The 27,118-nt window shown below is 40.8% G+C and overlaps 1 protein-coding gene across 3 annotated transcripts in view; it reads left to right on the top strand.

The window, feature by feature from the left end:
* LOC132847982 (cadherin-18-like) overlaps nucleotides 1–12,345 on the top strand; it is a 101,819-nt gene extending 89,474 nt beyond the window's left edge. For all 3 annotated transcript variants that reach the window (XM_060873488.1, XM_060873496.1, XM_060873499.1), the window contains exons 8-12: nucleotides 868–1,004; nucleotides 5,439–5,560; nucleotides 7,437–7,551; nucleotides 10,601–10,852; nucleotides 11,551–12,345. In XM_060873488.1, the coding sequence (XP_060729471.1) occupies nucleotides 868–1,004; nucleotides 5,439–5,560; nucleotides 7,437–7,551; nucleotides 10,601–10,852; nucleotides 11,551–12,071 (1,147 nt within the window). In that variant the 3' untranslated portion in view covers nucleotides 12,072–12,345. The remainder of the gene's footprint in view (nucleotides 1–867; nucleotides 1,005–5,438; nucleotides 5,561–7,436; nucleotides 7,552–10,600; nucleotides 10,853–11,550) is intronic.
* The last annotated feature ends 14,773 nt before the right edge of the window (nucleotides 12,346–27,118 follow it).

Below are 27,118 nucleotides of genomic sequence, written 5' to 3'. Positions count from 1 at the left end.
ATTCTGCTGTGATGTGTGATGCCCATGGGATTCTGTTTATATGATTTAGATGATGGCAGGTGACACTGTGATGTCAATGTTGTGATGTTGTCACTTCCTCTGTGTTTTGTCAGACTTTTAGCGCAGCGCATATCAAGCATGCAACTCTTTGCTCTGTTTAGCATTTTCCCCATGTGTCCAAGTTGCTAGCTAATTAACGAGGCCCCTTGCGAGCTGAATTTGGCTCTGCTGTCATGCATAAATGGTCAGACTCTTTAAAGTATAGCACAGGGGATGAGCTTTACCTGAATTTCGAGTAAACACAAAGAGAAGGAAGAAAATACTTTATCAGGAATATAAGAAAGGATGAGAGATTAGCTTCGTAATGTTTACCTTGTTGACAGTACAATAAGTAATGCGTTCTGGTTCTATTTGTCTCAGTGCAACTGCTCCAGCAATGGGGTGGTGTGATGAAGCGGAGTTACTCTTACCGCCCTCATTGTTGATTACTTTTTCATACCTTACTTTTTATTTTTCCATGGCCCGAATAATTTTTTTGCAACTTGCTATATGCTCTGGCTTGCAGTTTTTCTGTTAAAAAAAATGCAAGTGCTTAGAAAACCTGGTAGTTTTGAACATGCGTCTACTTGCATCAGAGCTCTGGAACAGGAACTGCTGGATGTTCACTTGGGAATTGACTCCCGAGCGTTGAGACCGATTCAGTGCATTAGCTCTGCTTGCTTATTCAGCACTGCTCATTTAAATATTTAAATATTATGCAATCTCAGCGACTTTTCTAATGCTTAATGAGATATCATTATGTTTACTCAGAAAAGCACAGATGCATTAGCCACACATCTTTGTATGACGCGTAGTTCTGATCCGCAGGTACTCCATTGACGAGAGTGCAGACGGCGAGACGCTTTTCAGCATAAATGAGAATAGTGGACTCATTAAAACCACGGCGAGTCTGGACCGAGAGGCTGTGGCATGGCACAACATCACTGTCAGTGCTGCAGAGGTTGGTAAGTAACAACACTGTTGGTCCACAATCTCGACAAAGCCACTAAGGTGCAACTTTAAGACCATAAATTAGAATATGGGTGTGTCTGATTGGAGTAAAAGAATTTATTGGGTGTGCCCTATTTGGAAACATGGCCATGTCTGAGTGAAACGAGAGCTACTTTGTGTAGTCATGCTACCAAGTATAGGAATATGGGTTTGTCTCTGAATGAAGTGTGAGCATACTCTATGAGTTACTAGCATGTATACATGCTCACAGTTTTGGCATGTGATTTTCTGTTAGCCTTGGGAAAACTGCTTAGTTAACAGTTAGCAAGATTTTTATAAATATTTTTTTAATAATCTTTAACTAACATAAGCTCCAGGTGACTAACATGAGCTTATATGATGGCAGAATTTCTAAGAGAATCTTTGTTCATTATATTCACCATACATATTATATAATTCATTCATTCATTTTCTACCGCTTATCCGAACTACCTCGGGTCACGGGGAGCCTGTGCCTATCTCAGGCGTCATCGGGCATCAAGGCAGGATACACCCTGGACGGAGTGCCAACCCATCGCAGGGCACACACACACTCTCATTCACTCATGCACTCACACACTACGGACAATTTTCCAGAGATGCCAATCAACCTACCATGCATGTCTTTGGACCGGGGGAGGAAACCGGAGTACCCGGAGGAAACCCCCGAGGCACGGGGAGAACATGCAAACTCCACACACACAAGGCGGAGGCGGGAATCGAACCCCGACCCTGGAGGTGTGAGGCGAACGTGCTAACCACTAAGCCACCGTTTGTGTTAACTATCTAGCTGTCACAACCAGGAGGAGGAAGACTGACCCATATGCAGGATAGCTTCAAATAAATAGGTTTAATAACTTAAATACATGAAACAGGAACAAAGGTGAAAACTACACAGGACAATGACGATGATTCTGCGCTGCCATTGGCAATGCGGCACGGTTAAATAGACATAACAATTAACAATAGGGAACAGGTGTGCAGAGACGGGGAGGAGTAAACAAAGGCACATGGCCAAAAGTCTTGACAGTACCCCCCCGAGGCCCCGGCTCCCGAAGCACCAATCCTGTCTTAATGACAATCTCGATGAGGCCAATGGGGGGGAGCAAGGCACACGGCGAGGCTGACGGGGGGAGCAAGGTACACGGCAGCACAGCCAGAGAAGGCCGAGCGATGTCCACAGCCGAGCAGAAGGGCCGAGCTACATCCACAGCTGATCAGAAGGGCCAAGTGACATCCACAGCTGAGCAAAAGGGCCAAGCGACGTAAACCAGTGAGCAGAAGGTCCAAGCGACGTCCACCGCCGAGCAGAAGGGCCGAGCACAACCCCCAACATGCCGTGGCCAGACCACGTCTTGAAGACATGAATGGAAGGGAGGGAGGGCAGGAAAGATCCTCCGGCCTGCAACACCCCCCGTGGAACAGAAGTGAGGCGACATCCTCCACGGAAAACCAGGAGGTGAAGTGACGTCCCCCACCGGAACAGGTGCGTAGGACACCAGAAAAAAAAAAAGAACAAAACCGGGATGGCGACGTCCTCCTTCGGGTCCGAGTTTGCGCAGAATCATTCTGTCACAACCGGGAGGAGGAAGACAGACCCATACGCCGGATTTAATATGTTAAAATGGGTTTAATAACTTAATTATTTAATACATTAAATACACAAATATTTAATACATGAAACAGGAACAAAGATGAAAACTACACAGGACAAAGGACGAGGGTACACTGACGATGATTCTGCGCTGCCATCGGCAACATGGCATGGTTAAAAAGAAATAACAATTAACAATATGGAACAGGTATGCAGAGACAGGGAGGAGTAAACAAAGGCGGGGCAGACACGTGACACGGAACATAAACACAAGCACATGGCCAACGAGTCCTGACACTAGCTAATGTGTGCTAATGTTTGGTAGCTATTTATCTGGTAGAATTAGAAACCAGATTTTTAAAATAACATTTATAAATGTTCATAATTGTAAATCATGGTGTTATCCTGCTAATTAAAATAAGATAATTGCCAACATTAACCAGTTAGGTAACTTGAGCTAACCATTTACATTTGCCGACTCACCATAATGAGAGAATATTTTATTTTTTATTTTATTACCAGCTAGTGCTAGTCAGATAAAGTGAGCTAACTGCTGTTGTTATCAGCTAGTTATAATGAGGTAATTACCAACATTAGTCAGATAGATCACTAGATACTGTAATTGCAATAATCCACTTTAAGCATGTCTAGATGGTAAAAAGAAACTAAAGGCAGTTACTTGTTACTAGGCACAATATCTGTAGCAAACATGCTGTACTTTTTCCCTTTAATGTTAAAAAACTCATCACTCACATCCCCAACTTCTCAAAAGTCTCTCGAATGCAGCATCGGTATACAAGTGGGTGGGACTTAGCAAAAGCTAAATTATTAAACTTGTCGGTGAATATTATCACCGTTTTGTTCAGGCACATTTGTCTCACTGTGCAGGGAGCTGCAGGGAAGCTGTAACTGTTATTGACCGAAGCAAATTACTCACTGGGGGAGTGTTGCATTGTGGGATGGATGTTGTTGCCATAGGTAATGTGATGCCATCATGAAAGTGGATGGGTTGATTGATTTCTTTTCATTTTTTCTTTCACCCCCTTTTATCTAAACAGTTTTCTTCTATCTAAACTCCTTTTCTTTGAGTGGTGCATCACCTGATCAATCACCACTATGAGTCATTGTCTGATTCAAAAGGCCAATAATATATATATAGTGTTTTTTGGTATTTTTCGCTGCTTTTCAGCATTCTGCAGCATTTTCGTACCATCAGTTATCCCTTGTGCAGATAGACGTGTGATGCAGAGACCATTTACGGCTAAAAATGTGAATATAAACAGCCATACTGAAATATTCATGTAATTTACATTTGCACAGCCGCTATGAGTCTCCACTTCTCCTCTTGGCTCTGTTTGTTTGCACTCGGCTGATTTTTTGCGAAGAAAGCTCTGGAGATTTTTAAATAGGTCCTGCAGGAAAAGACAGACAGACTGCTTGCATGAACTGGAGTGGAACTGATAAATTGTGATCTCTGTCTGAAATCCCTTCATTTAAACACCTAAATGAGGCGAATCATCATCATCATTATCATCATCATCCTCATCTGCACTAAATAAATCTGCAGTCAATTCCCGTTGCACAAGGACCTGTCAGGTTTTGACAATAATCATCCTGACAGAGAGCTGAGCAATTTTTAGAAGTGATGAGTGTTTGGAATTGAGCCCTATTCAGACGGGATTAGTTTATGTGTGAAGGTGAGCTAATGTCATTATTATGCTGCAAAAAATGTCAGAAAAATAGAGAAAATATTTATATATGGTTAAATTTATCACACATTTCTCATTATGAGATTATTCCAAATCAAACAGCAGAACAATCAGCCTGTTTTTCAGCTTATTCTGTTGGCAGATTTTCATTCATTCATTCATTTTCTACCGCTTATCCGAACTACCTCGGGTCACGGGGAGCCTGTGCCTATCTCAGGCGTCATCGGGCATCAAGGCAGGATACACCCTGGACGGAGTGCCAGCCCATTGCAGGGCACACACACACTCTCATTCACTCACACAATTTTCCAGAGATGCCAATCAACCTACCATGCATGTCTTTGGACCGGGGGAGGAAACCGGAGTACCCGGAGGAAACCCCCAAGGCACGGGGAGAACATGCAAACTCCACACACACAAGGCGGAGGCGGGAATCGAACCCCCAACCCTGGAGGTGTGAGGCGAATGTGCTAACCACTAAGCCACCGGTTGGCAGATTTTGTTTCTTTTTAATAAAAAATAAGCCTTAAAGTAGGAAATGCATTTTTCTGCCAAAAAAAGACAAGTTAGAAACAAGTGTTTTTTTATCATTTGATTTTGTATATTTGTTTGCTAATTGTTAGCTATAAAACAGCTAAATGCTAAAAGCAACTAGCTTGCCAATATGAGTAGGCTGAAGAATGCTAACTGCTAGTCTGACAGGATTTCTTTGAGAGATTTATATGGTACTACTAGATTTAGTTGGCTAAAAAGGTAAATGCTAGCATTAGTCAGCTTGCTAGCATGGCCTAATTGAAAATATGTGCCAGCTAGCTATCTTTGAGCTAAGTGCTAATGTACGCTAGCCAGTATCATGAGCTACCTTGAGAGGATTTGTGAGAGACTTTTAAATTATATTTTTAGATGTTAGTAGTTTTCTTTCTGCTGAATGTTAGCCAGCTATCCTGAGCTAGCTGCTATTGTAATATAGAGCAAACTTCTTTTTTAGCTAAAATATTGCAAAAAAAAAAGATCTGACAATTTAGCATGCTGAGCTGAAAAGTAAGATTTGTGTGTTTGTGTGCGTGTGTGTGTGTGTATGTGTGTTTGTGTGTGGTATGTTTCAGACAATCCCAAGCTGGTGAGCTCTGTCCCTGTCACAGTCCAAGTTCTGGACGTGAACGACAACACACCGTACATCCAGAGCGACAGTGACATCATCGTGTGTGAGAGTACCAAAGCAGGCCAGGTTGGTTTATCTATTCCTGAAATCTCTTTCTTCATTTTTTTCACTTGACTCTCCAACACTCTTTCTCCTTGTCACACTTTCATCCCTCATCTATTCTCGGAGTGTCTGGAAACCTTTTCTCGCTCGATTCACCCCCGTCACGCTCTCATATTTCTCATCACTCCCTTTTTCTTCTGCTCGCTCCTCTTCCTCTAAACCTTTTACCACTCAAAAAACACTCTATCCCTCATCTGTCTTTAATTCTGCTTCTCGGTGTGAACTTATAAAAACACACAAACACACACATACACACACACACATACACACACATGCAATGTCCCTTCATATGTCTGACACCATCAGGCTTGGATTTATCTGTGGCTCTGCAGACTTCCAAAGCCTATTGAACCCATAAATAATTCAGTGTATCCGGTGTTCAGGAGCCGATACGGTCCACACCAAGGCCCAGGAAATGCTAATCATCACACTTTGCTATTCAGGACTGTGTGCAGCTGAGCAGAGCTGCTCAGATCTGCATCGCTGCCATGCTTCTGACTATCAGACTGTCAGATCTTTTTTCCTATTGAACGATGATCGCAAAACAGGGAGGAGGAACTGAGCTCTGGTGTAGGAGACATTATTATTAAGCTGCTCTTTATACAGACAAACCTCAGATGATTACACATTTGTGATTATATTCAGTGGTTGACTAATAATAGACTCTCAGATTTGTGCTGTTATAGGAAAACAATCAACAGTGAGGTGATTTGACATGAATCTGAGTTAAAACATCTTCATGCAGAAAACTTACAAGTCAACATACACATCCTTTATATCTGTTTATACAGTGAAGAGAACACTGTACACATCCCTGGGAATGAGCTATTGCTATAGAAATGATAACTTGTTATAACAAGCACATTAATATTAACATAAACCTGTGATGTGAAACTGCGCTACAGTCAACCTCATCTGACCAATCAGAGTCCAGAATTCAACAGTGCTGTGATCTAACATTCATGATTGTTTTTAAAAACACTATCAAAACAGTTATGGTATTAACCTTATTTATGGTTTTAGAGCAAAGTATTTAATTGAGAAATGTATATTGCCTAGAATACTTTTAGAAGACGATTTTTGAATAAGGCAGTTTTTATTGGTCCAACTTCAGATTGTAACACAAACTAAAACAAATGAAATAGCTAACAAAACTGAAAACGCCTCCTCTGACCTGAATTCTGAATTTTTATCATGTTGATATGCTACAAATCAAGTGGCTATTGTTTCCTCTGTGTATAATATCTACAATGTACACCATCGCAAAGGTTCACCTCCAAATGTAAAACCTGTCAGAATTTCTTTTCCAGTACATTTCTGTCTTTTTGTGCCAAGCGCGACGTACTACATGACAAGAGAAACAAAACCAGAGCACTGTGTCTCTTGAAGCGGTGACAGCAGTGAGTAACGAGCGAGAGAAGACGCCGTCACAACCTGGAGCCCTTATTAGAAGCAGGAAGCGAAAGTCAGTGTGTGATTGAGTCGGTGTGAACATGTCTCATCCTTCCAGCTTGTGGCAGTCAAAACCTTCCCCACGCCCACAGGTGAACTGCAATAATTGGTCCGTCTCAGGCATGACCTGCATCAGGAAGGCAATTAGGTTAACAAGCTGACAAAACATCATGGCATGCATCTGCTTCCTGCGATCTGGGTGCCATGCTGTGCCAAGCGAGCTTTAATCTGAGCAGAATGAAGCTGAAGGAAGCTGAGTGAGCATGAAGAGATTGCTGGACTAGACAGAGAAGAAAGAGACAGGGCATGCCTTTACTCTTTGCAATTACATGAAAGTGTGTTTGTGGTTTATTTCAATTGTTTGGTGCTGCTCTTTCTGTCTCTGCAGGTCATCCAGACCATCAGGGCTACGGACAGGGACAACTTTGCCAATGGACGCTTTTCCTTCGCACTATCAGCTAACGTTCCAGCCAATCCAAACTTCACCCTCAAGGATAATGAAGGTACGTAAATCAGAAATTAGAGTTCACTACCAAGAGCTGTGGTCAGTCAGCTGGAATGTCAATAGAAAGTACATTCACATTTTTCTTCCCATTACATTTCTCTTCTACATACATGAGTTTATAGATCTTCCATTTCCTAGTGTTGCATTGATTTACAGGGCAGAGAGCCACGATGCTCCATTTGTTCTAAGCCATAGATGGCTGTAGAATTACCAGGATTCAAACTTGATATTCTGGTTAGAGAAAGAACATATTTTGAGAGCCATTGGTACCTTTTGCAGTTTGTTTGCAGTTGTGGTAGCCTAGTGGTTAAGGAGTTGGCCTACTAACTTGAAGGTTGTGAGTTTGAATCCCAGGTATAGCTACCACTGCTGGGCCCCTGTTCAAGGCCCTTAACCCTCAGTTGTATAAAATGTAAGTTGCTCTGGATAAGGATGTCTCAAAATGCTGTAAATGTTTGATAATGTGAAGTTCTCCATTAATTACCATAACTGTTTTCAGATAGATCCATTAAGAGCTACCAAAAACCTTTCCCTGGGAAAGATCACGGGGTGAAACCTACTGTTTGCATCCGATTCTGAAAAAGTTCCTCAGTATGAGACATAAGTTTATCCCAAGCACCCTGCCATCACATTCACACCTTGCCCTTAATTTAGGTTAGCTGAGACCTAATATGGGAATTTTTTCAATGTTTTGTTAGATAGGAAGACACCAGAGAACCTGTAGGAAACCCACATGGACACATGTAGAAAATGTGAAGAACTCTGCTGATTTTCCTTGTTCTAACCCAGGACCTATGAAGGGTTAAGCAGAAGCAATACACACTGCGCTAACATACCTCCCTTCCTTATAGAAAGTTAGTACTTAATATGAAATAGCTGCAACTGAAAAATCAAAACACACATAGACGTATATTAGTGAAGAATGAAGAATGGGGAATCTCTCACCTTGTCAAATCAGATCCAGAAAAGCCTTCATCTCTCACCTCACCAATGAAATTCACCTAGTGAGTGTCGAATCCCACATGTTTGCTCTGAGTAAAGCAGGAATGCCTCAAGACAAACATATTTAACATTGTGTGTTGTCACATAGATCTTTGCTCGTTCCCTCATCAATCCACGTTGTTCTCATATCAAGAGGCTAGTGGTGTTGCCCTGGAAACCAGCTCTCTTATGATGTTGCTGTGTTTTTTTGGAGATGGTCAGGCTAAAATGATTCATGTGCAGAATGTAGACTGCTCTGTTAGAGGTTTGAGAAAAAGAGGGAACGAGGGAATATCAGCAAAGGAGGCCTGAAGAGGGCTGTGAGGGTTTAACGAAGCAATCAGGGAGATAAGAAACAGACGCTATGAGACTCCGAGAGCTCAGAGTGCTGCTGTTGGAGATTTTAGAGCTTTACTCCCGTTTGTTGCGGCATTTTTGTTTCTACAGCTGCAACTATATAATGTCCACGTGGAAAAAATATCACAGGTGGTCCTGTATGTCAGGGAAGGAGGCATGGCTTCTGTGTCAATCCGAGTGAAAGAGTGGCCTATGCATCTGCGAATCATTGTTGAGGAGGTATGGCTTATCTATCATTAAATTCTATTTAAGGGGTGTGGCTTATGCATCTGGATAATAAACTGGATTGTGACATAGATGAATTTGGCAATCGTAACATCTCAGATAGTACCTGGGCTTGTAATTTTGGAGACATTTTTTCTTCTCATACAAAGGGCTTCATAGGCTTAACTTGAACAGTGTCATGTGACCACACACTTGCCAGTGCCAGGCATGAGCAGCAGTGAAACTAATTAGATTGCAGTTCCCTCCGGATGAATTAATCACTCTTCTGATTTGTAGAAAATGGTGGCTGTTCAAACTGGCTTAACTTTGAATTGAAATGAGGAACCCTTATTCACTGACACTGACAAAAAAAAACAGAGGCCACACTTAGTGATGTACCCAGTCTGTAATTCTACAAGCCTATAACTGTGGCCAGTGTGTTTGTCAGTCTTAGTTAAGGAGGAGTGACGTGTGTGTCTGACAGACTTTTTTGAAGGAGGCGTGGTCTCTGTGCTTGTCAGTAAGTCTTACTGAATATGGTGTGGCCTATGTGCCTGCCAGTCTTATTAAAGTAGGTGTGGCCTCTGTGCCTGTTAGTCTTGGTGAAGGAGGCGTGGCCTGTGTGCCTGTCAGTCATAGTGAAGGAGGTGTGCTTCTGTTTATTGTCTCTGTTCTGTGTTTGTTTTCCAAACCTTAATATTACACCTCAGGGTGTTGCTGTATGTGAATCGTCCTCACTTTTATGACATTTATGAGAATTGTGTTTGGTACCATGTCACATGACTGTTCTGTAATGAGAAAAGTTATGCATGATAAAGAAGAGGTGTTGGTGGTGGAGGAGGAGGTAGAGCTCTCCAGCTGTGTTTGTTTGCACACTGTAGTTGGCATGCAGAAGGAGACAGACGGCACCCTGAAGTGGAGATGTGCCCTCCCTCACTACAACCCTCCCTTCATCACCTGCTGTGGATCTGCTCCTTAGAGATCAGAATCAACATTGCAGAGGAGATGATCGTGATCACACATACACTGTGGGGCTTAAGACAAAGAGAGAGGAGAAATTAGAATGGGAGAGAGAGCACAAGTAAAAGACAGACAAAGAAGGATGAAAGATTGAGAGAGAAACCACAGATGAACAACAAAATGTCTTTTTATTCCTTTACCAGACAGTCAGTGAGGTTCCACTGTTTGCATGCTCTTCACCAATACTACTGTCTTTTTTAAATAAAGTGGATGGGGTTTGTCTTGGGTTAATATTAGATAAGATTTACCTCAACCAACCACAAGAACTCAACCAATCACAAATGTGTTGATATTTACATTCAAAACTGTATTCCTGCTCGAATTGTTATTTTGAGTCTTAGTAACTTGGAGAGTGAAAGCTAATCAAGTGTAGGAAAGTTAATTTAGTGAGTGACAGCGTGTTTCCTATTCTTATCTGTTTTTGTATCACTTTACAACATTCGGTGTTTGTGTTCATGCTGTAATATCTGCTGTGTCTCTGACAGACAGCAGCGCGAGTATCGTAGCCCGGCGCTGGGGCTTCAGTCGGGCCGATCAGGAGCTCCATCATTTGGATGTTGTGGTGTGGGATGGGGGTGAGCCGGCACTTAGCAGCACCACCACGCTCACGCTGCGTGTGTGTCCTTGTCAACGCGGCCTCAGATCACCGACCTGCCGACCTCAGGCCTTCTTCTCCTCTGCTGGCCTTAGCACTGGGGCTCTTATCGCCATCCTGCTCTGCGTTCTCATCCTGCTGGGTAACACACAGGATTAGCATGCACTGATACTACAGCCAACAACAAAAAGCTAAGCTTATACTGATGTTTGGTTAATAAATGTTAAGCATGTTACAGTAAACTGCTAGCTGCTGATTAGCATGAACTCATATAATACAGATCATTAGCTAAGATATTTTTACTTATTAATTCCTGTATGACTTTTGTATTAGTTAGCAAATATTTCTTATAGTATGAGCAGAAAGCATATATTTTTACAGGTAATAAAAAGTATATACTGATTAGAATGATTTCACTTAACAAATTGATATTTTTATATTACTGTTCTGTGTACATGATTGTAGTTACTGGGCTTAATTTTCGATTACTCAATGCTAATTTCACATCAAATCAGTATATACTAACTAGCATTCACTCACATAATCATAGTTTCATTTTTAGCAGTGTTAGCATTCTCCATATCACACTGCCATTAACAAGCCACATTCTACTGTTGCTACTGTAGCTTCAGTAGTGTTTGTATATGTTACTGTTTTTGAAGCTATGTAGCATAATTTGTGATTAGTGTCTGGTATTCTTGTTAGCAGTAAGAGATTTATCGTTAATATTTTCAGTGTTTCATTGTTGCACTGGTTTCACACCTGCCATCTTGTTTTGGTTGTAATGTTAGCACCTTGCTGCCAAGAGAATAACAGGCTTTGTTGTTTTATTTTTCTCAGCCATTGTGGTGTTGTTTGTCACCCTGCGGAGCAAAAAGAGCAAAAAAGAGACACTGATCATTTCAGAGGAGGACATTAGGGAGAACGTGGTGACATATGACGATGAAGGTGGAGGTGAGGAGGACACTGAGGCCTTTGATATGGCGGCTCTGAGGAATCCCGAGGCTGCGGCGGAGCCTCACAAAAAACGTAAAAGGAGGAAGGAGGAGGCGCAGTGCGAGCAACTCAGCGCTGTAGGGGTGGAGACGCTGAGTCCATCCCTATTGCTGCCTGTTCAGGACATCCAGGAAGTGCTCCATCTGAAGGTAGTGGAGGCAGATCAGGACATGAGCGGGCCGCCATATGACTCGCTGCAGACTTATGCGTACGAAGGCCAGGGCTCTCCCTCCGGCTCCATCAGCTCTCTGGACCTTCCTGAGCCTCCATATGAACCAGACACAATGGACCTGGGTGCCTCATGGCCTGATGTTCACTCACTTGCAACACTTTTCCAGGAGAGAAGCGGCCTGCACACGCTCTAATGTGGCTTGGCGTGTGTTTTAAAAACTCTGATATTGTGTCTTTCATTATTTTCTTGTCGGTGTTCAGATGATCCTGCACAGAAGGCTGTTCCGTTTTTACTTTGTTTTTTTTCTGGTCCAAATTTTTCGTCGGATTATTTTGACTTGTTTTGGGGTTTTTTGAAGAAAAAAAAGAGAAAATACTAAAACAAAAGGACCAACAAAGGAAACTATTTTCCCTGGTGTATATTTTATATTGCTTAATAAAGTCCATGATTGCGGATAAATAAATCAAATTCTCTTTGTAGGTTTGTTTTTTCCCAGCAAGAGGTTTATTATTTCAGTGAATCATCTCACAACAAAAAGGTTATCGGTTTCCATACTGGTTTAAAACCAAAACTCAGAGTTTCAGAGCTTCTAGAAACAAACATTTTGTTGCTTCAGGGGAATTGATTAAACTTTTTAAAGATTCGTCTTGTATTGGTCTTTTAATATTTGTCAAACTTTAAAACATATAGGCCCCACATCCAGGAGCATGTCTTCCTCTACAATAGCAGCTTATTAGCAGAAAACACGACTTGTTCGTGTGGTTTTTGCAGTGAATCTGTGGCACACTGTCCCCTGTTCCAATCCTCTCACGATTGAGTATAAATGTTCAGCCAGTTGGAAGAGGGCAGGGTCAAAAATATGAAATAGCTTTGCAACTCTTAACTGTTCTGTATTTAATTTGTTTTTTGGGTTAGTGGGAGTTTGGTGTATCTACAGTACAACACTATTGTGCTAGATTGCCGTATCAATTATTCATTCATTCATTCATTTTCTACCGCTTATCCGAACTACCTCGGGTCACGGGGAGCCTGTGCCTATCTCAGGCGTCATTGGGCATCAAGGCCTGTATCAATTAGTCACTTCAAAAATGCTATAGCACATCACGTGACTTCCTGTTTTAAAAGATGAAATGTAGAACTTGTTGATCACTTTAATACAGTGCAGTCCAGTTCTAGTTATCCCATTGTCCTATTTTGTTTCATATTTCTAACACTTATTCACCTCACACAGCATTTTTCATCCTCAGGTCAAAGGGCATGCAATTCAACATAAATCACTGTTGTCAGACCTACAAAAATAACTTATTATAATTCCTGAGAACTGAAAGAATTATAATTGGATTACAGCAGCATTCTGTAGAAGGTAATTGGATTCAAATGCTTCACTGGGCAGCTTTTATTACTTTCCCATGACTTATGAATCAACTGTGAAAAGTCTGTGTTTGCAATCTCGTCCTGATCAATCCCTCAGTCTCGCAGCATGCGCAGAAACAACACCGCTTTAATATCTGCCGTGGTACTGCTCACAACCACCGCGACGATGAGGACAATTGTCCTGGACTAGGCACGGCTTCATAAAGTATTACGCAATATGCGAAAGATAACGGAAAAGAAGCTTCCGGAAATCAGAAAATAACATGAGGCGGACGATAACGCAATACAAAGCCAAGGTGTCGCACCTGAATTTTAAGAAGGAGCCTTTCTCAGATATGATATGAAAAAACAGCTTCTTTTATTCATTTTAACTAACATTCTAAATACTCTTATACGTAGAGTTGTTGCCATGGTTACACCTCAGGGCCCCATATCCTGATCTGTTTATAAACCATTCCTCACTGCTCTGCTCTATCACTCTGCTCACTGTGTAATTCTGTATCATTCGTTTTCTTTATTTTTTGAAAATGTGGACACGCTTGTCTGCTTGCCTGTTACTGTGGTATCAGTTTAACATAACTAGACTAGTGTCTATGATTAGTATCAGGAGCATTGATGCTAGAAGTGTGATCAAAAATGTGCATAGCTTTTACAAAATTATTACACAGTTAGAACTTGGCTAATAAATTAGTCAAACCTACTCTGTTATTACAACATGATCAGTTATTTTTCTTTTGTTACTGCAACATTTTCATTTGTTATTACAATCGGTATTACAATTTGCTCAGTTATTATCAGTTAGCAAAGTGTTACTATTACAACATGTGATGTAATTACTCAGTTATTATTGAAACATGTTCATTTATTAACCATTTTTTGCCAAAACTCTAGAACATGTTTATTATCTACTTATTATTCCAAAATGGTCAGTTACTACTGCAGCATTTTCACTTATTACAAAGCCATGTTCAGGTATTATCATGTTATTACTGAAGAGTGCTAAGTGCTGATTGTTCACCCCGTGGTGTGTTATTTCTGAATAATTAAAGAGTTATAAATACATCAGTGCTGCAGCTGGAGGTTAGGAAATCAACAGGAAATTCAAGTAAACACTGCACAACACTGTTTTATAAATATTATAAAAGACGTCAATCACGCAAGGCTTCGCTGTGGCGTTCATCAAACCTGACAAGGAAAAAAATGCAAAAGATTCTGTTCAAATCTGAATCATCAACTGTAAACAAAGTAAATCATAAACGATAAATGTCACAGCAGCTTGAAAGGTCATCCAAAATGAGGTTTAAATCCCACTTCACTGAATTTAGCCATTAATTAATAGGGATAAACATCTGTTTACCACTGGAGTGGAAATAAATTCAAGCTTTCTGAATTAAAGCATATCCTTAAAATAGAAAACAAACATAAACGATATAACCACATGTCATATCCTCAGATAAAGGTCCTTTTTCATAGAGTTACCAGACATTTAGCGGTTTGCTTGTTAGCTACAAACAAATGCTTTGTGATTTTCAGTTTGTCCATCGTGAATTAAATTTTCAGAACATTTTACCTAGAAATGTCAGTACTGGTTTAGTATGAGTGTTACAGGCAGACATTATCACATTAATAAGAAAAAAAATAAGAGCGAATTAGGATTTAATATGCAAATTCAGGGCAGACAGGAATGATTTACCAAGTGAAAAGGGGTGGATTTGTAGAGTTGGAGCTGTTACTAATTTGCATATTCATAGAACCTGAATTTATAACATTGTGTTTTGTTTGTGCATATTTTCAGGAAAACGGGTCTTCAGACGACATTTGTGAGAAATGTGAATTTAACTTATAAAAGAAATCATTCTTTTCTTAATTATAGCTCTGGATTTCAACATTCAACACTGTTTAGTGTCAGAAGAGTCACATCCTTGATTACAGACTTGTTTTCAAAATATACAGAATTTCTAATTGGCTGTTTAAGGAAGAAACAAGAGTGTGCAGTCACAGCTCCTCATGTAACAGTCGCTGGATAAAAGCCGAGGCCAGTACTGATGAATAATTCATGAGGGGGTGATTGTTTAAGGCTGAGCGCTAAGGCCATGTTAAATCAAATCACGTGGTTGCTACAGTCCTCAAATGTGATGTGATGAGGACAGGAAAGAGCAAAGCGGCTGCTGGGAGACACGTTCTGAGTCCTCATGCAGTGTGTCTTATCTTAATTGGTATTCAAGATGCAGACATTTAATTAGTAATCGTTATGATAATAAGAGCACGTCAGGGCTTCAGTTTCACCTCACGTAATCCTGTTCCTTCCCTTTGAGCGGTTAACAGTCTCCTGTGTGACGGCGTTGATAACCCCTCATTACCGTGGGGACGTGAGCTAGTCAAGTCCTTGTTCAAAAAGTCAAAATGCAGTCACATAGTCAGAGAGCAAGGAACGCTTTGTTAGCATGTTAGACAACAAGTCATTTGTAAGAAACATCTTTTTGAATTATAAAATGCAGATGCAGCTGAACACTTGCTGCTAGCATGACCTCAGTAGCAAAATTTTATCTGTGGCTAGCATATCATTTGCATGTCTAAGAGTGTTAGCATTGCTATATACAGTATATCGCATTTCACATTAGCTCTAACTTTCAACCAGATTGAATTTTATTTTAGACTTCATTCTAGTGTTTCTCAAAGCTTCAAATTTAGTTTCAAAGTCTCACTGTGATCGTTCAGATTTAGAGATAATTTCAACCTAATAAAAGCCAAAAAGGTTTATTATGCCTTTTTGTAATTTGTGTTATATACTGAATGCGTGTCCTGATGATATGAAATTAGCTTTTGTTCTGTGCTTTTGTTCATTCTGTGCACTCTGTTACTCAGGGTTTAAAGGATAAGCTGACCAAGCAATCATCTGCTACACTCACAGCTTACTATAAATTCATTCATCAGTTTATCCAATAAATAATTTCAGTCCTTGAGGATGAGGAATTTCTCTGATTAACATTAGAGCTAATTACATCTGAGGTCTAAATAGTGATATACATAATTTTGCAATTAAATTCTCGTTATATTCACACAGCACAACTCAAGAACAGAATGTAATTTTGAACTCTTGCTGATTAAGTAAGGCATTTAAAACACACTACTAGTAAAAATCGATAATGATGATGTGTGTGTGTGTTGTGTTGATGATCGTTTCCTCTCAGCCATTAAGCAAGCCGTCATAGCCGCTCTCCTAGCAGCAGAAAACACGCTCATTCAGTGCTGCTAAACAATCGCAGCTAATCTCCTGGGAGTCTTTATCCTGTAAATTAGCTGCTGTTGTGAAGCACACCGTAATTAAATGCCACGTCCCATTCACTATTCCTTACTTAATTTGCAGGGGCCACAATGCAATCAGCAGTCATCAAAAAAAGGCACAAAAGCTCCACAATCAGTGTGGGATTTCAAACCCGGTCAATAAAGCAGCTCCCATGCGGCGATGCGGCGCTAACAGACCCGGACGCTTGATGGATTACAGTAAATTAAGGTTAGGACAGTATTGAAATTCTGTGATGCTTTCAGAGGAGGATGTGAAAGCAACTTCATTCTAGCTGTAATGCTGATCAAATTTAACGTAATCCTGTTAAGACCTGAACGGAAGCATCGAACTCTTCACAATAGGACTCAAATCGAAGCAACACTTATTTCTCCTTTTTTCTCTTCTGAAATGAGCTCTGAAGCTTAACTCAGAGTTTGAGTGCATCATGATGTTTAAGAAATCAAACCTAGTACTGTACTGTGTGTAAATTAAGATTTTATAGTCATACTGACATCACCAGTGCTGAAATTCTCCACATTTTACAAATAAAACCCAGTAGCTGCTGGGACGAATAACTGTTAAAATAATAATAAAATATATATATATATATATACTTTTTTCCCCTACATATTTTGATAGCTGGTATTTATTTATTTATTTGTTTGTTTGTTTGTTTGTTTGTTTATCTACATTTTTGTTTGTTTTTTCATATATTCTCCTTGTACATGTATTCTTTTCTTTATTAAGTCTAGGTTTGTGTCTTTGGTGTTTCATACCAGTTAACACCATCAGAGGTGAAAATCCTGCTTCTTCTAGAATGTTCTACAGATTCACTTGACTATCACCTATTCTTCAACAGAACCTCAGCAGAGAGATCGACTCCATGATGGGACACTGGTGAGATACCCAATAAATATATCCTGTGAATATACACCTCATAACATCTCAGAACACCTCGAAACTCGTCAGAACTAATCCAAACCCCTGAGAACGTCAGAACACGTCAGAACTCCACAGAACATCTCGGAACACCTCGTGACATTTCAGAATTAACCAGAACACCTCAGAACATGTGAGAACACCTAAAAATATATCAGAACTGTCAGAACACCTCAGAGCATCTCAGAACACCTTAAAATACATCAGAACTAAGCCGAACACCTGAGAACGTCAGAAGATGTCAGGACTCCTCAGAACATCTCAGAACACCTCAAAACACACGAGAACACGTCAGAACACCCCAAAACATGCCAGAACTTCTCATAACCCATCATAACATCTCAGAATACATCCAAACACCCCAGAACACCTCAGAACATGTTTAAAACATCAACACAAATAAGTATTTCTGGCATCAGATTTGTTTTGGGTTTTAAGTGCATTATCTAGCAACACTACATGGCCAAAAGTATGCGTGCCCCTTGAACATCATGCCTATATATGGTTCTTCCACATTAGTTGTATAGAACGCCTCTGTGTGCTGTAGAAATACAATTCTTCCTCACCAGAACTAAGATCCTGAAATCCTGTTCCAGCATGACAATGCAATATCATCAGTACACAAAGCTCCATGAAAACAGGGTGTAAAGGTTATGCTTAAAGTGGAAGAACTTGAGTGTCCTGCACAGAGCCCTGAGTCTGACTCAACCCAACTGAACATCCTTGAGATGAACTAGAACTGCTTGGGCATTAATTCCCAGCGAGTGGGTTTTTATTGAAGGCTTTAACGTCTTTCTTTTTTCACTAACCTGTTTCTAATGAGCAGCAGGCAGTAGTATTTCCCCTAATGACTCCTTTTGGATTGTTGACACATTTTGTTTGCGAATGATTGTACATTCACCTCAGTCCCTTCATATTGACCTTCCTAAAGGTTATTTGTCCAAACCGCTCCATGATATTCACGCTCGTTATGAGCTTCACGGCTTCAGGAGGAGGTGTGTTGTCTGAAGTAAATGAACACATTAAATCAATGGGCAAGAAAAGAGCTGCAAAAGTCTTTTAATCATCAGCTAAGACCAAACATTGAGCGCTGAGTGAGAGGGGATCTCAGACACAATTCTCAGTGAGTTATCGAGCTTTAAATTCAGCCTAGACACTAGAAAGGAAATGCAGAAGAAAACGATAGACTTAAAGCACCAAGGCAGTAAAAATCTTACAATGAATCACTGAACTCAGTTTCAGTATTTATGATAAAATAAAATAAACGTTATTAATCCCTGAAGGGATATTCAATAATATTTATGATGCTGCTCCACAAATTCAGAGGAAAAGTCCAACACTGTACACACCACCATTTTTTTACTACATCTCCTTTGGCAATTTCCTTCGACAGCTTAATCAAGAACTTTCTCGGATTCTAATCATATATTCTGCATTGCTGAGACGAATGTGGATGGTTTAAGCAATAACAATGTACTAATTCATATTTTCCAGTAGAAAAAGATAACTTTGTTCTACTTTTCATTTGCAATATCTTGAAGGAATCCACTGTCTTTGTCTCCTGTGTCTGAAAAAAAAATGGACATATTTCTTTGCATTGAGAATAAAATAATCGAAAATAATTTTTCTCCAAACTCACTGAAGACAGAAGGTCAGCTTTTGAAGTTGTTGAACTCAGTCAATAAACATTTATGTAATACAGGCTTTTGAAGCTCTATAACTAATTCAATACACATCAAATGTATTATAGATGTATTAGAGATGAGGCTTTTTCAGAGGGAAGGATCTATAGTTGAGAGGCTATGGCAGCATATAGACTCCATGAAATCTTGTAATCTTGTACAGCAAAGTGGAATGGAGACAGAACTACTTTTTACAGTATCGCACTACCGTTGGTAAGATAAATAAAAAGAGTTGTGGCTTGTTGGTGTGTCAGTTGAGGAGGCGTGGTCTCCAAACCTGTCAGTCACAGTGAAGGAGGAGTGGCCGATGAGTTAGTGTCAGTGCAGATGGTTTGGCCTCTGTGCATTCAAGTGTCAGTGGTTGTGGCAGAGGTGTGGCCTCTGTTTTCATCAGTGTAAGTAAAGGAGGCGTTGCCTATGAGCCTGTCAGTGTCTGTGAATGAGAGGTGATTACTGAACGTTGCAATCCTTATCTAGTAGAGGAGGTGAGGCCTCTGAACATGTCAGTTCTAGTGGAGGAGGTGTGGTCTCTGAACATATCAGTTCTAGTAGAGGAGGTGTGGCCTCTGTGTCAGTGTCAGTGAAGGAGGTGTGGCCTCTGAACATATCAGTTCTAGTGAAGGAGGTGTGGTCTCTGAACATATCAGTTCTAGTAGAGGAGGTGTGGCCTCTGTGTCAGTGTCAGTGAAGGAGGTGTGGCCTCTGAACATATCAGTTCTAGTGAAGGAGGTGTGGTCTCTGAACATATCAGTTCTAGTGGAGGAGGTGAGGCCTCTGAGCATATCAGTTCTAGTGGAGGAGGTGTGGTCTCCGAACATATCAGTTCTAGTAGAGGAGGCGTGGCTTCTGTGTCAGTGTCAGTGAAGGAGGTGTGGCCTCTGAACATATCAGTTCTAGTGAAGGAGGTGTGGTCTCTGAACATATCAGTTCTAGTTGAGGAGGTGTGACCTCTGAACATATCAGTTCTAGTGGAGGAGGTGTGGTCTCCGAACATATCGGTTCTAGTAGAGGAGGCGTGGCTTCTGTGTCAGTGTCAGTGGAGGAAGTGTGGCCTCTGAACATATCAGTTCTAGTGGAGGAGGTGTGGTCTCCGAACATATCGGTTCTAGTAGAGGAGGCGTGGCTTCTGTGTCAGTGTCAGTGAAGGAGGTGTGGCCTCTGAACATATCAGTTCTAGTGAAGGAGGTGTGGTCTCTGAACATATCAGTTCTAGTTGAGGAGGTGAGGCCTCTGTGTCAGTGTCAGTGAAGGAGGTGTGGCCTCTGAACATATCAGTTCTAGTGAAGGAGGTGTGGTCTCTGAACATATCAGTTCTAGTTGAGGAGGTGTGGCCTCTGAACATATCAGTTCTAGTGGAGGAGGTGTGGTCTCCGAACATATCGGTTCTAGTAGAGGAGGCGTGGCTTCTGTGTCAGTGTCAGTGGAGGAAGTGTGGCCTCTGAACATATCAGTTCTAGTAGAGGAGGCGTGGCCTCTGTGTCAGTGTCTGTGAAGGAGGTGTGGCCTCTGAACATGTCAATCCGAGTGCTTTGTCACCTCGCTTAATATCCTTGCTAAATAAAAAAACACTAACACATTTATTAACACATTTACTTGTTGTTACTGCAGCCACAACCTTTACCTGTTGTGTTAGCACCATCTAGTCACATATTCATCAAATGCATGACTTTAATGAATAGCATGTGAAATTTGTGGGATACGGAGGAGGCATGAAATTATTCAGCACTATATCTACCAGTTCCTTTAAGTGTCTTCACAGACAATCCTCTGGGACTTTGTTAATTATGGTGCAGTTCTGCAGTTCTGCTGTTCTGCGCTCTAGCAAGCAGGTCCTCATGATTTGTAGTTTGCTCTCTTGATCATCTTTTCTTATTTTTCAGCAGCAGCAGCAGAAGGGTTTGGAGTGACACCCCAGAGCTGACAAGCATCGGTCTCAGGGGTATTCTTATTCTGAGTAGGTGAGTTTGTTTAGATTTGGCCAGGCTCTGAGGATCTAAAGAGCCGTCCCTCGTCTGTCCAGTGATCTGAACAGCTTAAAGCGGCGGTCTCCTGAGGAAGTAGAGAGATGATAGACGGGCTGATATTGAAGGCGGCAGCTGAGAAACAAACAAACACTGTGTTTAATTATCCGCTGTGTGAAAGAGCATGACTGAGTCAATATGGAGCTTGTCATTTCACATCTGCTGCTCAAGTTCCAGTTAAACTCACAGAGAACAATGAGTGGGATCAGGTCTGAGGGAAGAAAGTGACCAGCAGGAGTAACAAACAACAGTGGAAATGCTAAAATAAAAGTCTGATGGTGGGATATACAGAAATTACAACATTATTCCATAAATTTGCAGGCGAACAGATGGAGATCACATGGAGAAATTATCAACAAACAAATCCAACAAAAGAGCAAAAGCTGAGACACAAAAACAAGTGGACACTGTGAAGTTTAAGCTTAGCAATGCTACATCCAATATATGGTGTTTGATCTATTAGTAAAATTAATTCTGTTAGGAAATTCTGTCAGGAACAAAAGAGTTTGCTTTCTCTTGTAGAAATCTCAGCAATTTCAGTGCAAAATGTATAAAGATTTTTACACAGTTACTCATCACACGCAAGATAAAGTTGACATCCTGGATTTCATACAAATGACTTACATGTAGATATAAAGATGTGCTATGATGGTAATCTTCACTTTTATTTTTAATATTTTACATCAAATTCCATTTGTTTCTTACAAAACTCAAAATGGGATAGGGATTATTCCACCTCAGAAATTCTAGCCCCACATTAAAATGTCCATCAGGCTTATATAAAATTCTACAGATGCTCTAAAATTTGCATGAGGTTGGCAGAGCCAGAGCTGTAACTAGCCTATAATGTCTTATAATTAGGTCCAATTCGACAAAAAAGTCTCACTAGTAGACTTTTCTTAAGTAGAAACCCTTCAGGTCCACCAGCACCACTGTTACAGCCACTTTAGATGGCTAAAACATGGCTGACCTTGATTAAATCTAGTGCACTAAAATTTCACATGATGCATGGTTGCTGTCCTGCGCTGGCCTCATTATCACCATGCCTGCCTAGCCCATATAGCGTTTCCTCCCTGTGGTGAGCTCTTCATTTTACTGTCCACTCTTCCAAAATAAGCCTGTGAGCATTTTATTCTACTGCATAACCAGCCCAGATTTCTCTCCCATTACTGTTTCAGAAAGCTTCCTGAAATGAAAAAAACTAAATTTACCTCAATGAAGGAAAGAGCAAGAAAAAGAGCAACCTGTACATTAGCTTGTAAATTTCTGGACTCGTCATAAAGAACGTCAGCTAGCTGTGGTGTTGTTTCATTCTTTAAAGTCATAGCTAGTGAACCACCTAGCTAATGGTGTGCTAATAAGGGTAAACAGTATTAAAGTATCACCTGCTACCCATAGCCACATATTGTTTCTATAGTAACAAATTTTTCTGTAAGTATAATTTATGTGTGTTTAACATGTATGGAAGGAGTCTCCAGTATCAGCACATTGTATCAGTCAGAGGAAAAGCTGGAAGATTTTTAATGTAAAGGTTTTATGTCATAACTTCGAGAGTGACAGAGAAATAGAAAAGAAAGTCTGGTGAGGGAAAATGTGTTTATAGCTGCTATAACGTAAGTGAGAACAGAAGCTAACCTGTTTTGTGGACGTTCCACAACATTGTTTTGTAAATGCTTACATTTAGAAATGGAGACAAAGTATGATGTCATACTTCAACAAATAATCCATCCGAAATGATCATGTTGTTCATTTGTATCTAAGTTTCTTAATAAAAAAGCTTTAAAAAGCATCCAAATAGCAGCCTTCATATCAACGGCTTTAAAAGTACTCTTTCTGCTCATTTTGCCCCCTTTCTGTTTTTCTGCAGCAATTGAATGGTGTAAAAAAGCGGCCATTGTTCGCTCTAAGTGCAAGCCGGTTGATAAACAAGCTCAGCACTAACGCACGGTCCACATCTTACAAAGGGCATGGAGGTCCCTGAAAGTAATTACCCTCACAGAGAGCACAGAAAGGCTGCGTGTCATCCGTGGGCCAGTAATGAAATGGGCAATTATGTAGTTCATTATTTTTAATGCAGGCTGCCGTGTTGAACAGGGGCGTGGAAAATCGTCTGCCGTTTGGCACCACGCTATAAAAGCAGTCATCAAAGGAAGCGTGGGAAATTAGGGCGTAAAAGCTAGGTCTGTGCTGTAACGGTTTGACTCTCCAAGCAGTTTTTACGAACGTGATCACATGCATTTGACATTGAAGGATTTGTCCAAGGTCTTTTTCTGTGATAACAAGCATAGCTCAGAGAGAGAGAGAGAGAGAGAGAGAGAGAGAGAGAGAGAGAGAGAGAGAGAGAGAGCAAGCATCATCTTCGTACACAATCTAATGTTTAAAGATTCATATAAAGCAGTGAATTATTTTAGATTCATTATACAGTTCTAAATTTTTTATTTTTTTTAAACAGGACAACCATTTCACTCAAAATGATAGGCAGAGGGGCCACGCCTCCTTCACAGACTGACGGGTATAGACGCCGCACCTCCTTCACTGAGCAACACACACACGCACAGGTCACACGCCCTAGTATAAGGACAATTGATTTATTCTTGAAATACTGATGCAATATGCATATGCAATGAAATTCCTTTCAGTGTTTTACTGTAAAAAAAAAAGTGTTATGTGGAAGACAAGAAAAAGAAGGTGGTGACAGATGGGAAAGCAAACAAATAAAAACAACCTGCTAGGAGTGACAAATGTGTTACATTCATGTCACAAACACACTGATGACCTGCCACTCTCATGCACAAACAAACAAACACACACACACACACACACACACACACACACACACATACTGTACACACACACACACACCTTTCCATTAAAGCCATGTCTGACTCATTTATGTATTTTGTTGTTGAAATGTGAGAGGAAAAGTAAAGATTTTACACTGAGATCATATTTAATCTTCATTAGCTAGGAAGCATGACTTATGTTAGCAGCCTAACTAAAACAAAACACACCAACTAATAGTAACCTTTATATAGGATTTGCTAAATTGTTCCCTTTACTAGTGGTGTTAAATAACATAAATGTTTATAGAAAGTTTAGTGCTGCTCTATCTGGCTAGGTTAAATTTAGCATTCAGGTGTGTTAGCTAGCTAATTGAAGCTTAGCTTTTATATTTAAAAGAAGAAACTTTTCACTGAAGCTGAATAAAATGTCTCATCACACACACACAGACCCAGACACACACACACAGACACAGACACACACACACACACACACATGCACTTCACATTCTCACTGAGATTGACAAAAGCTGCATATTTCACACTTCACATTCTCTGACCATCATGTTATCCACGGTTGATGCAAATCCCTCGACCCTGCAGCCTGACCCTCACCTCCACATCCACCGCTGTGTATCCGAGAGATGACTGTACAGAGAAATATACTGAAATATATAAAAATAATAGATTTGAAATGCAAAATCATCTGTTTTTTTATCCTTAGCAACATCTTCCTGTTTTATATTTATTCAAAGCTTCCTCACAAGTTCTCCAAACAGCACTGTTTAGTTCTGGATTTATTCAATAATTATTAAACTTAAATCATCATATTATTATTTACAGATTTGCACTGAAATTATTATTATTATTATTATTATTATTATTATTATTCATTCATTCATTCATCTTCTACCGCTTATCCGAACTACCTCGGGTCACGGGGAGCCTGTGCCTATCTCAGGCGTCATCGGGCATCAAGGCAGGATACACCCTGGACGGAGTGCCAACCCATCGCAGGGCACACACACACACACTCATTCACTCACGCAATCACACACTACGGAAAATTTTCCAGAGATGCCAATCAACCTACCATGCATGTCTTTGGACCGGGGGAGGAAACCGGAGTACCCGGAGGAAACCCCCGAGGCACGGGGAGAACATGCAAACTCCACACACACAAGGTGGAGGCGGGAATCGAACCCCGACCCTGGAGGTGTGAGGCGAACGTGCTAACCACTAAGCCACCGTGCCCCCCCCCCCCCCCCCAAGTTAACATTTATTTTGTTATTTTCAAACACACCTGAAATTTTTACACAGGAGCATGGATAAAGTCTGCACATGCAGAGAATGAAGCCACCACCATCACTCACTCACACCTCCACTAATTGCCGCTTTAATTCCACGTGCCACTTGCACTGCCAATGTTTTTAAACTGAAATGAACATTTTATTTATTCTAGCATCTAAAGACACCAAGAAGCTAATGGAGTGTGGTGAGTGGTAAGTGATTAGTGCTGGTGTAGGTGCTTATTAAAGAGGCAGGTCTTTTCATTCTACCACTTATCCTCATATGGTTCTGCGCTGGACTGCTGTGTGCACTTTTACCCTGATTGAATGGAGGTTTATGGTCAAATTGGTGGTTCTGGATATGTTCTTTAACTATGTAATTGTAATTTGTGTGAGGTGAAGCCGTGTGGAGTGACTCGATAAAAAAACACGCCTGCTCCTTTGAGTCACAGTGATTAATTGTTCTAACAGTGCATTCACATTTCACATGCGCAGTGTTCAGTGTGCTGGAGTGGAATCCTGGTGCGTTTTCACCCTCAGCATGGTTCTTTAGGCAGCGAATCATTATTACGGTCCAGAGCATTGAAGTGAAGTGGACTTAATACGCTTTCAACTAAACTTCTGTAAAAAAAAAAAAGTGAGTCGACTCACCATCTGAAGGAAATGAATTGAACATGTGTTTCATCATTTTTGTGATGATGTGAAACCGAGAGATCGGGAGAAAGGGAGTGAGATGGAGAGAGACAGAGACAGAGACAGTGAGAGAGAGAGAGAGAGAGAGAGAGAGAGAATGACAGACAGGAAGACACAGGGAGACACACAGATGGAAACAGAGAGATAGACATAATGAGAGAGAGAGAGAGAGAGAGAGAGAGAGAGAGAGAGGAGCAGGTAAATTGAACATGACAGTCACAGGTTTGTGTTTCCCCCGAGTCATGGAGAGATTCCTTCGATAGAAAAAGAGGAGCATCACAGGCTTCAAAGCTGTAATGACTAGGCAGCTGCACACACACACACACACACACATACACACACTTGCACACACACACACACACATGCTGGACAAACAGTCATGATCTGAGAGATCCAGGAAAAGCCCCAGCTGCTTCCTTCACATTTCCAATCTAAATAACTCCGTACACTGGAGAGCAGGAGAACTTTCACATAGACTGCTGTGGAGACTAAGATAATTACACTTTAATTAATTACAGCTGCTGATCAGAGCAGAAAGCCTCGCTGCTTGCTGGGCTTCATTCTCACACCCCACACAGATCTTTATCTCTAAAAGGGTAAAGGTGCACTGGGGAGAATCTGGACTCTAATGGTTTAAAGATTAACTACAGAAACAAATGATTTGTTGACTTCTTTTTGATTCCTTGTTGAGTCCTTGTTGACTCCCCAAGTTCTTTCAGCTTAGTTCCATAAATTTCTATCACTTCTTTCTCCTTTGCTATAAACGTGCAAACATTTTTGACCTGCAATTTCATATTTATATCCACTAACAAATCAGTACCTGTTATTTCGAGATTCTGTTCTGGCTCAGATTATTTGACTCATCTCATCATTACATGACTCATTTCTATTTAATCAAAAGGTTTCTGTGAAATTACATACAACGTGTTTCACAAGTGATGCATGTGGCTGTAACGACGGGAAACAGAGCGGACCCAAACGCAGGATAGCATAAATCAAAATAGGGTTTAATAACAGAAAACCTGAAACAGGACGCAGACTAGACAGGACAAATCACAGTAGATGCCGCGCTGCACGAAGCAACGCGGCACAGTTAAATACAAGAAGACAATGACACAATAAGGATCAGGTGTGATGACAGGGAGGAGCAGACGAAGGCGGGGCAGACACGTGACG

The sequence above is a fragment of the Tachysurus vachellii genome, chromosome 1, assembly GCF_030014155.1.
Source record: "Tachysurus vachellii isolate PV-2020 chromosome 1, HZAU_Pvac_v1, whole genome shotgun sequence".
Classification (NCBI taxonomy): domain Eukaryota; kingdom Metazoa; phylum Chordata; class Actinopteri; order Siluriformes; family Bagridae; genus Tachysurus; species Tachysurus vachellii.
This window is presented reverse-complemented; position numbering and strand designations above follow the sequence as displayed.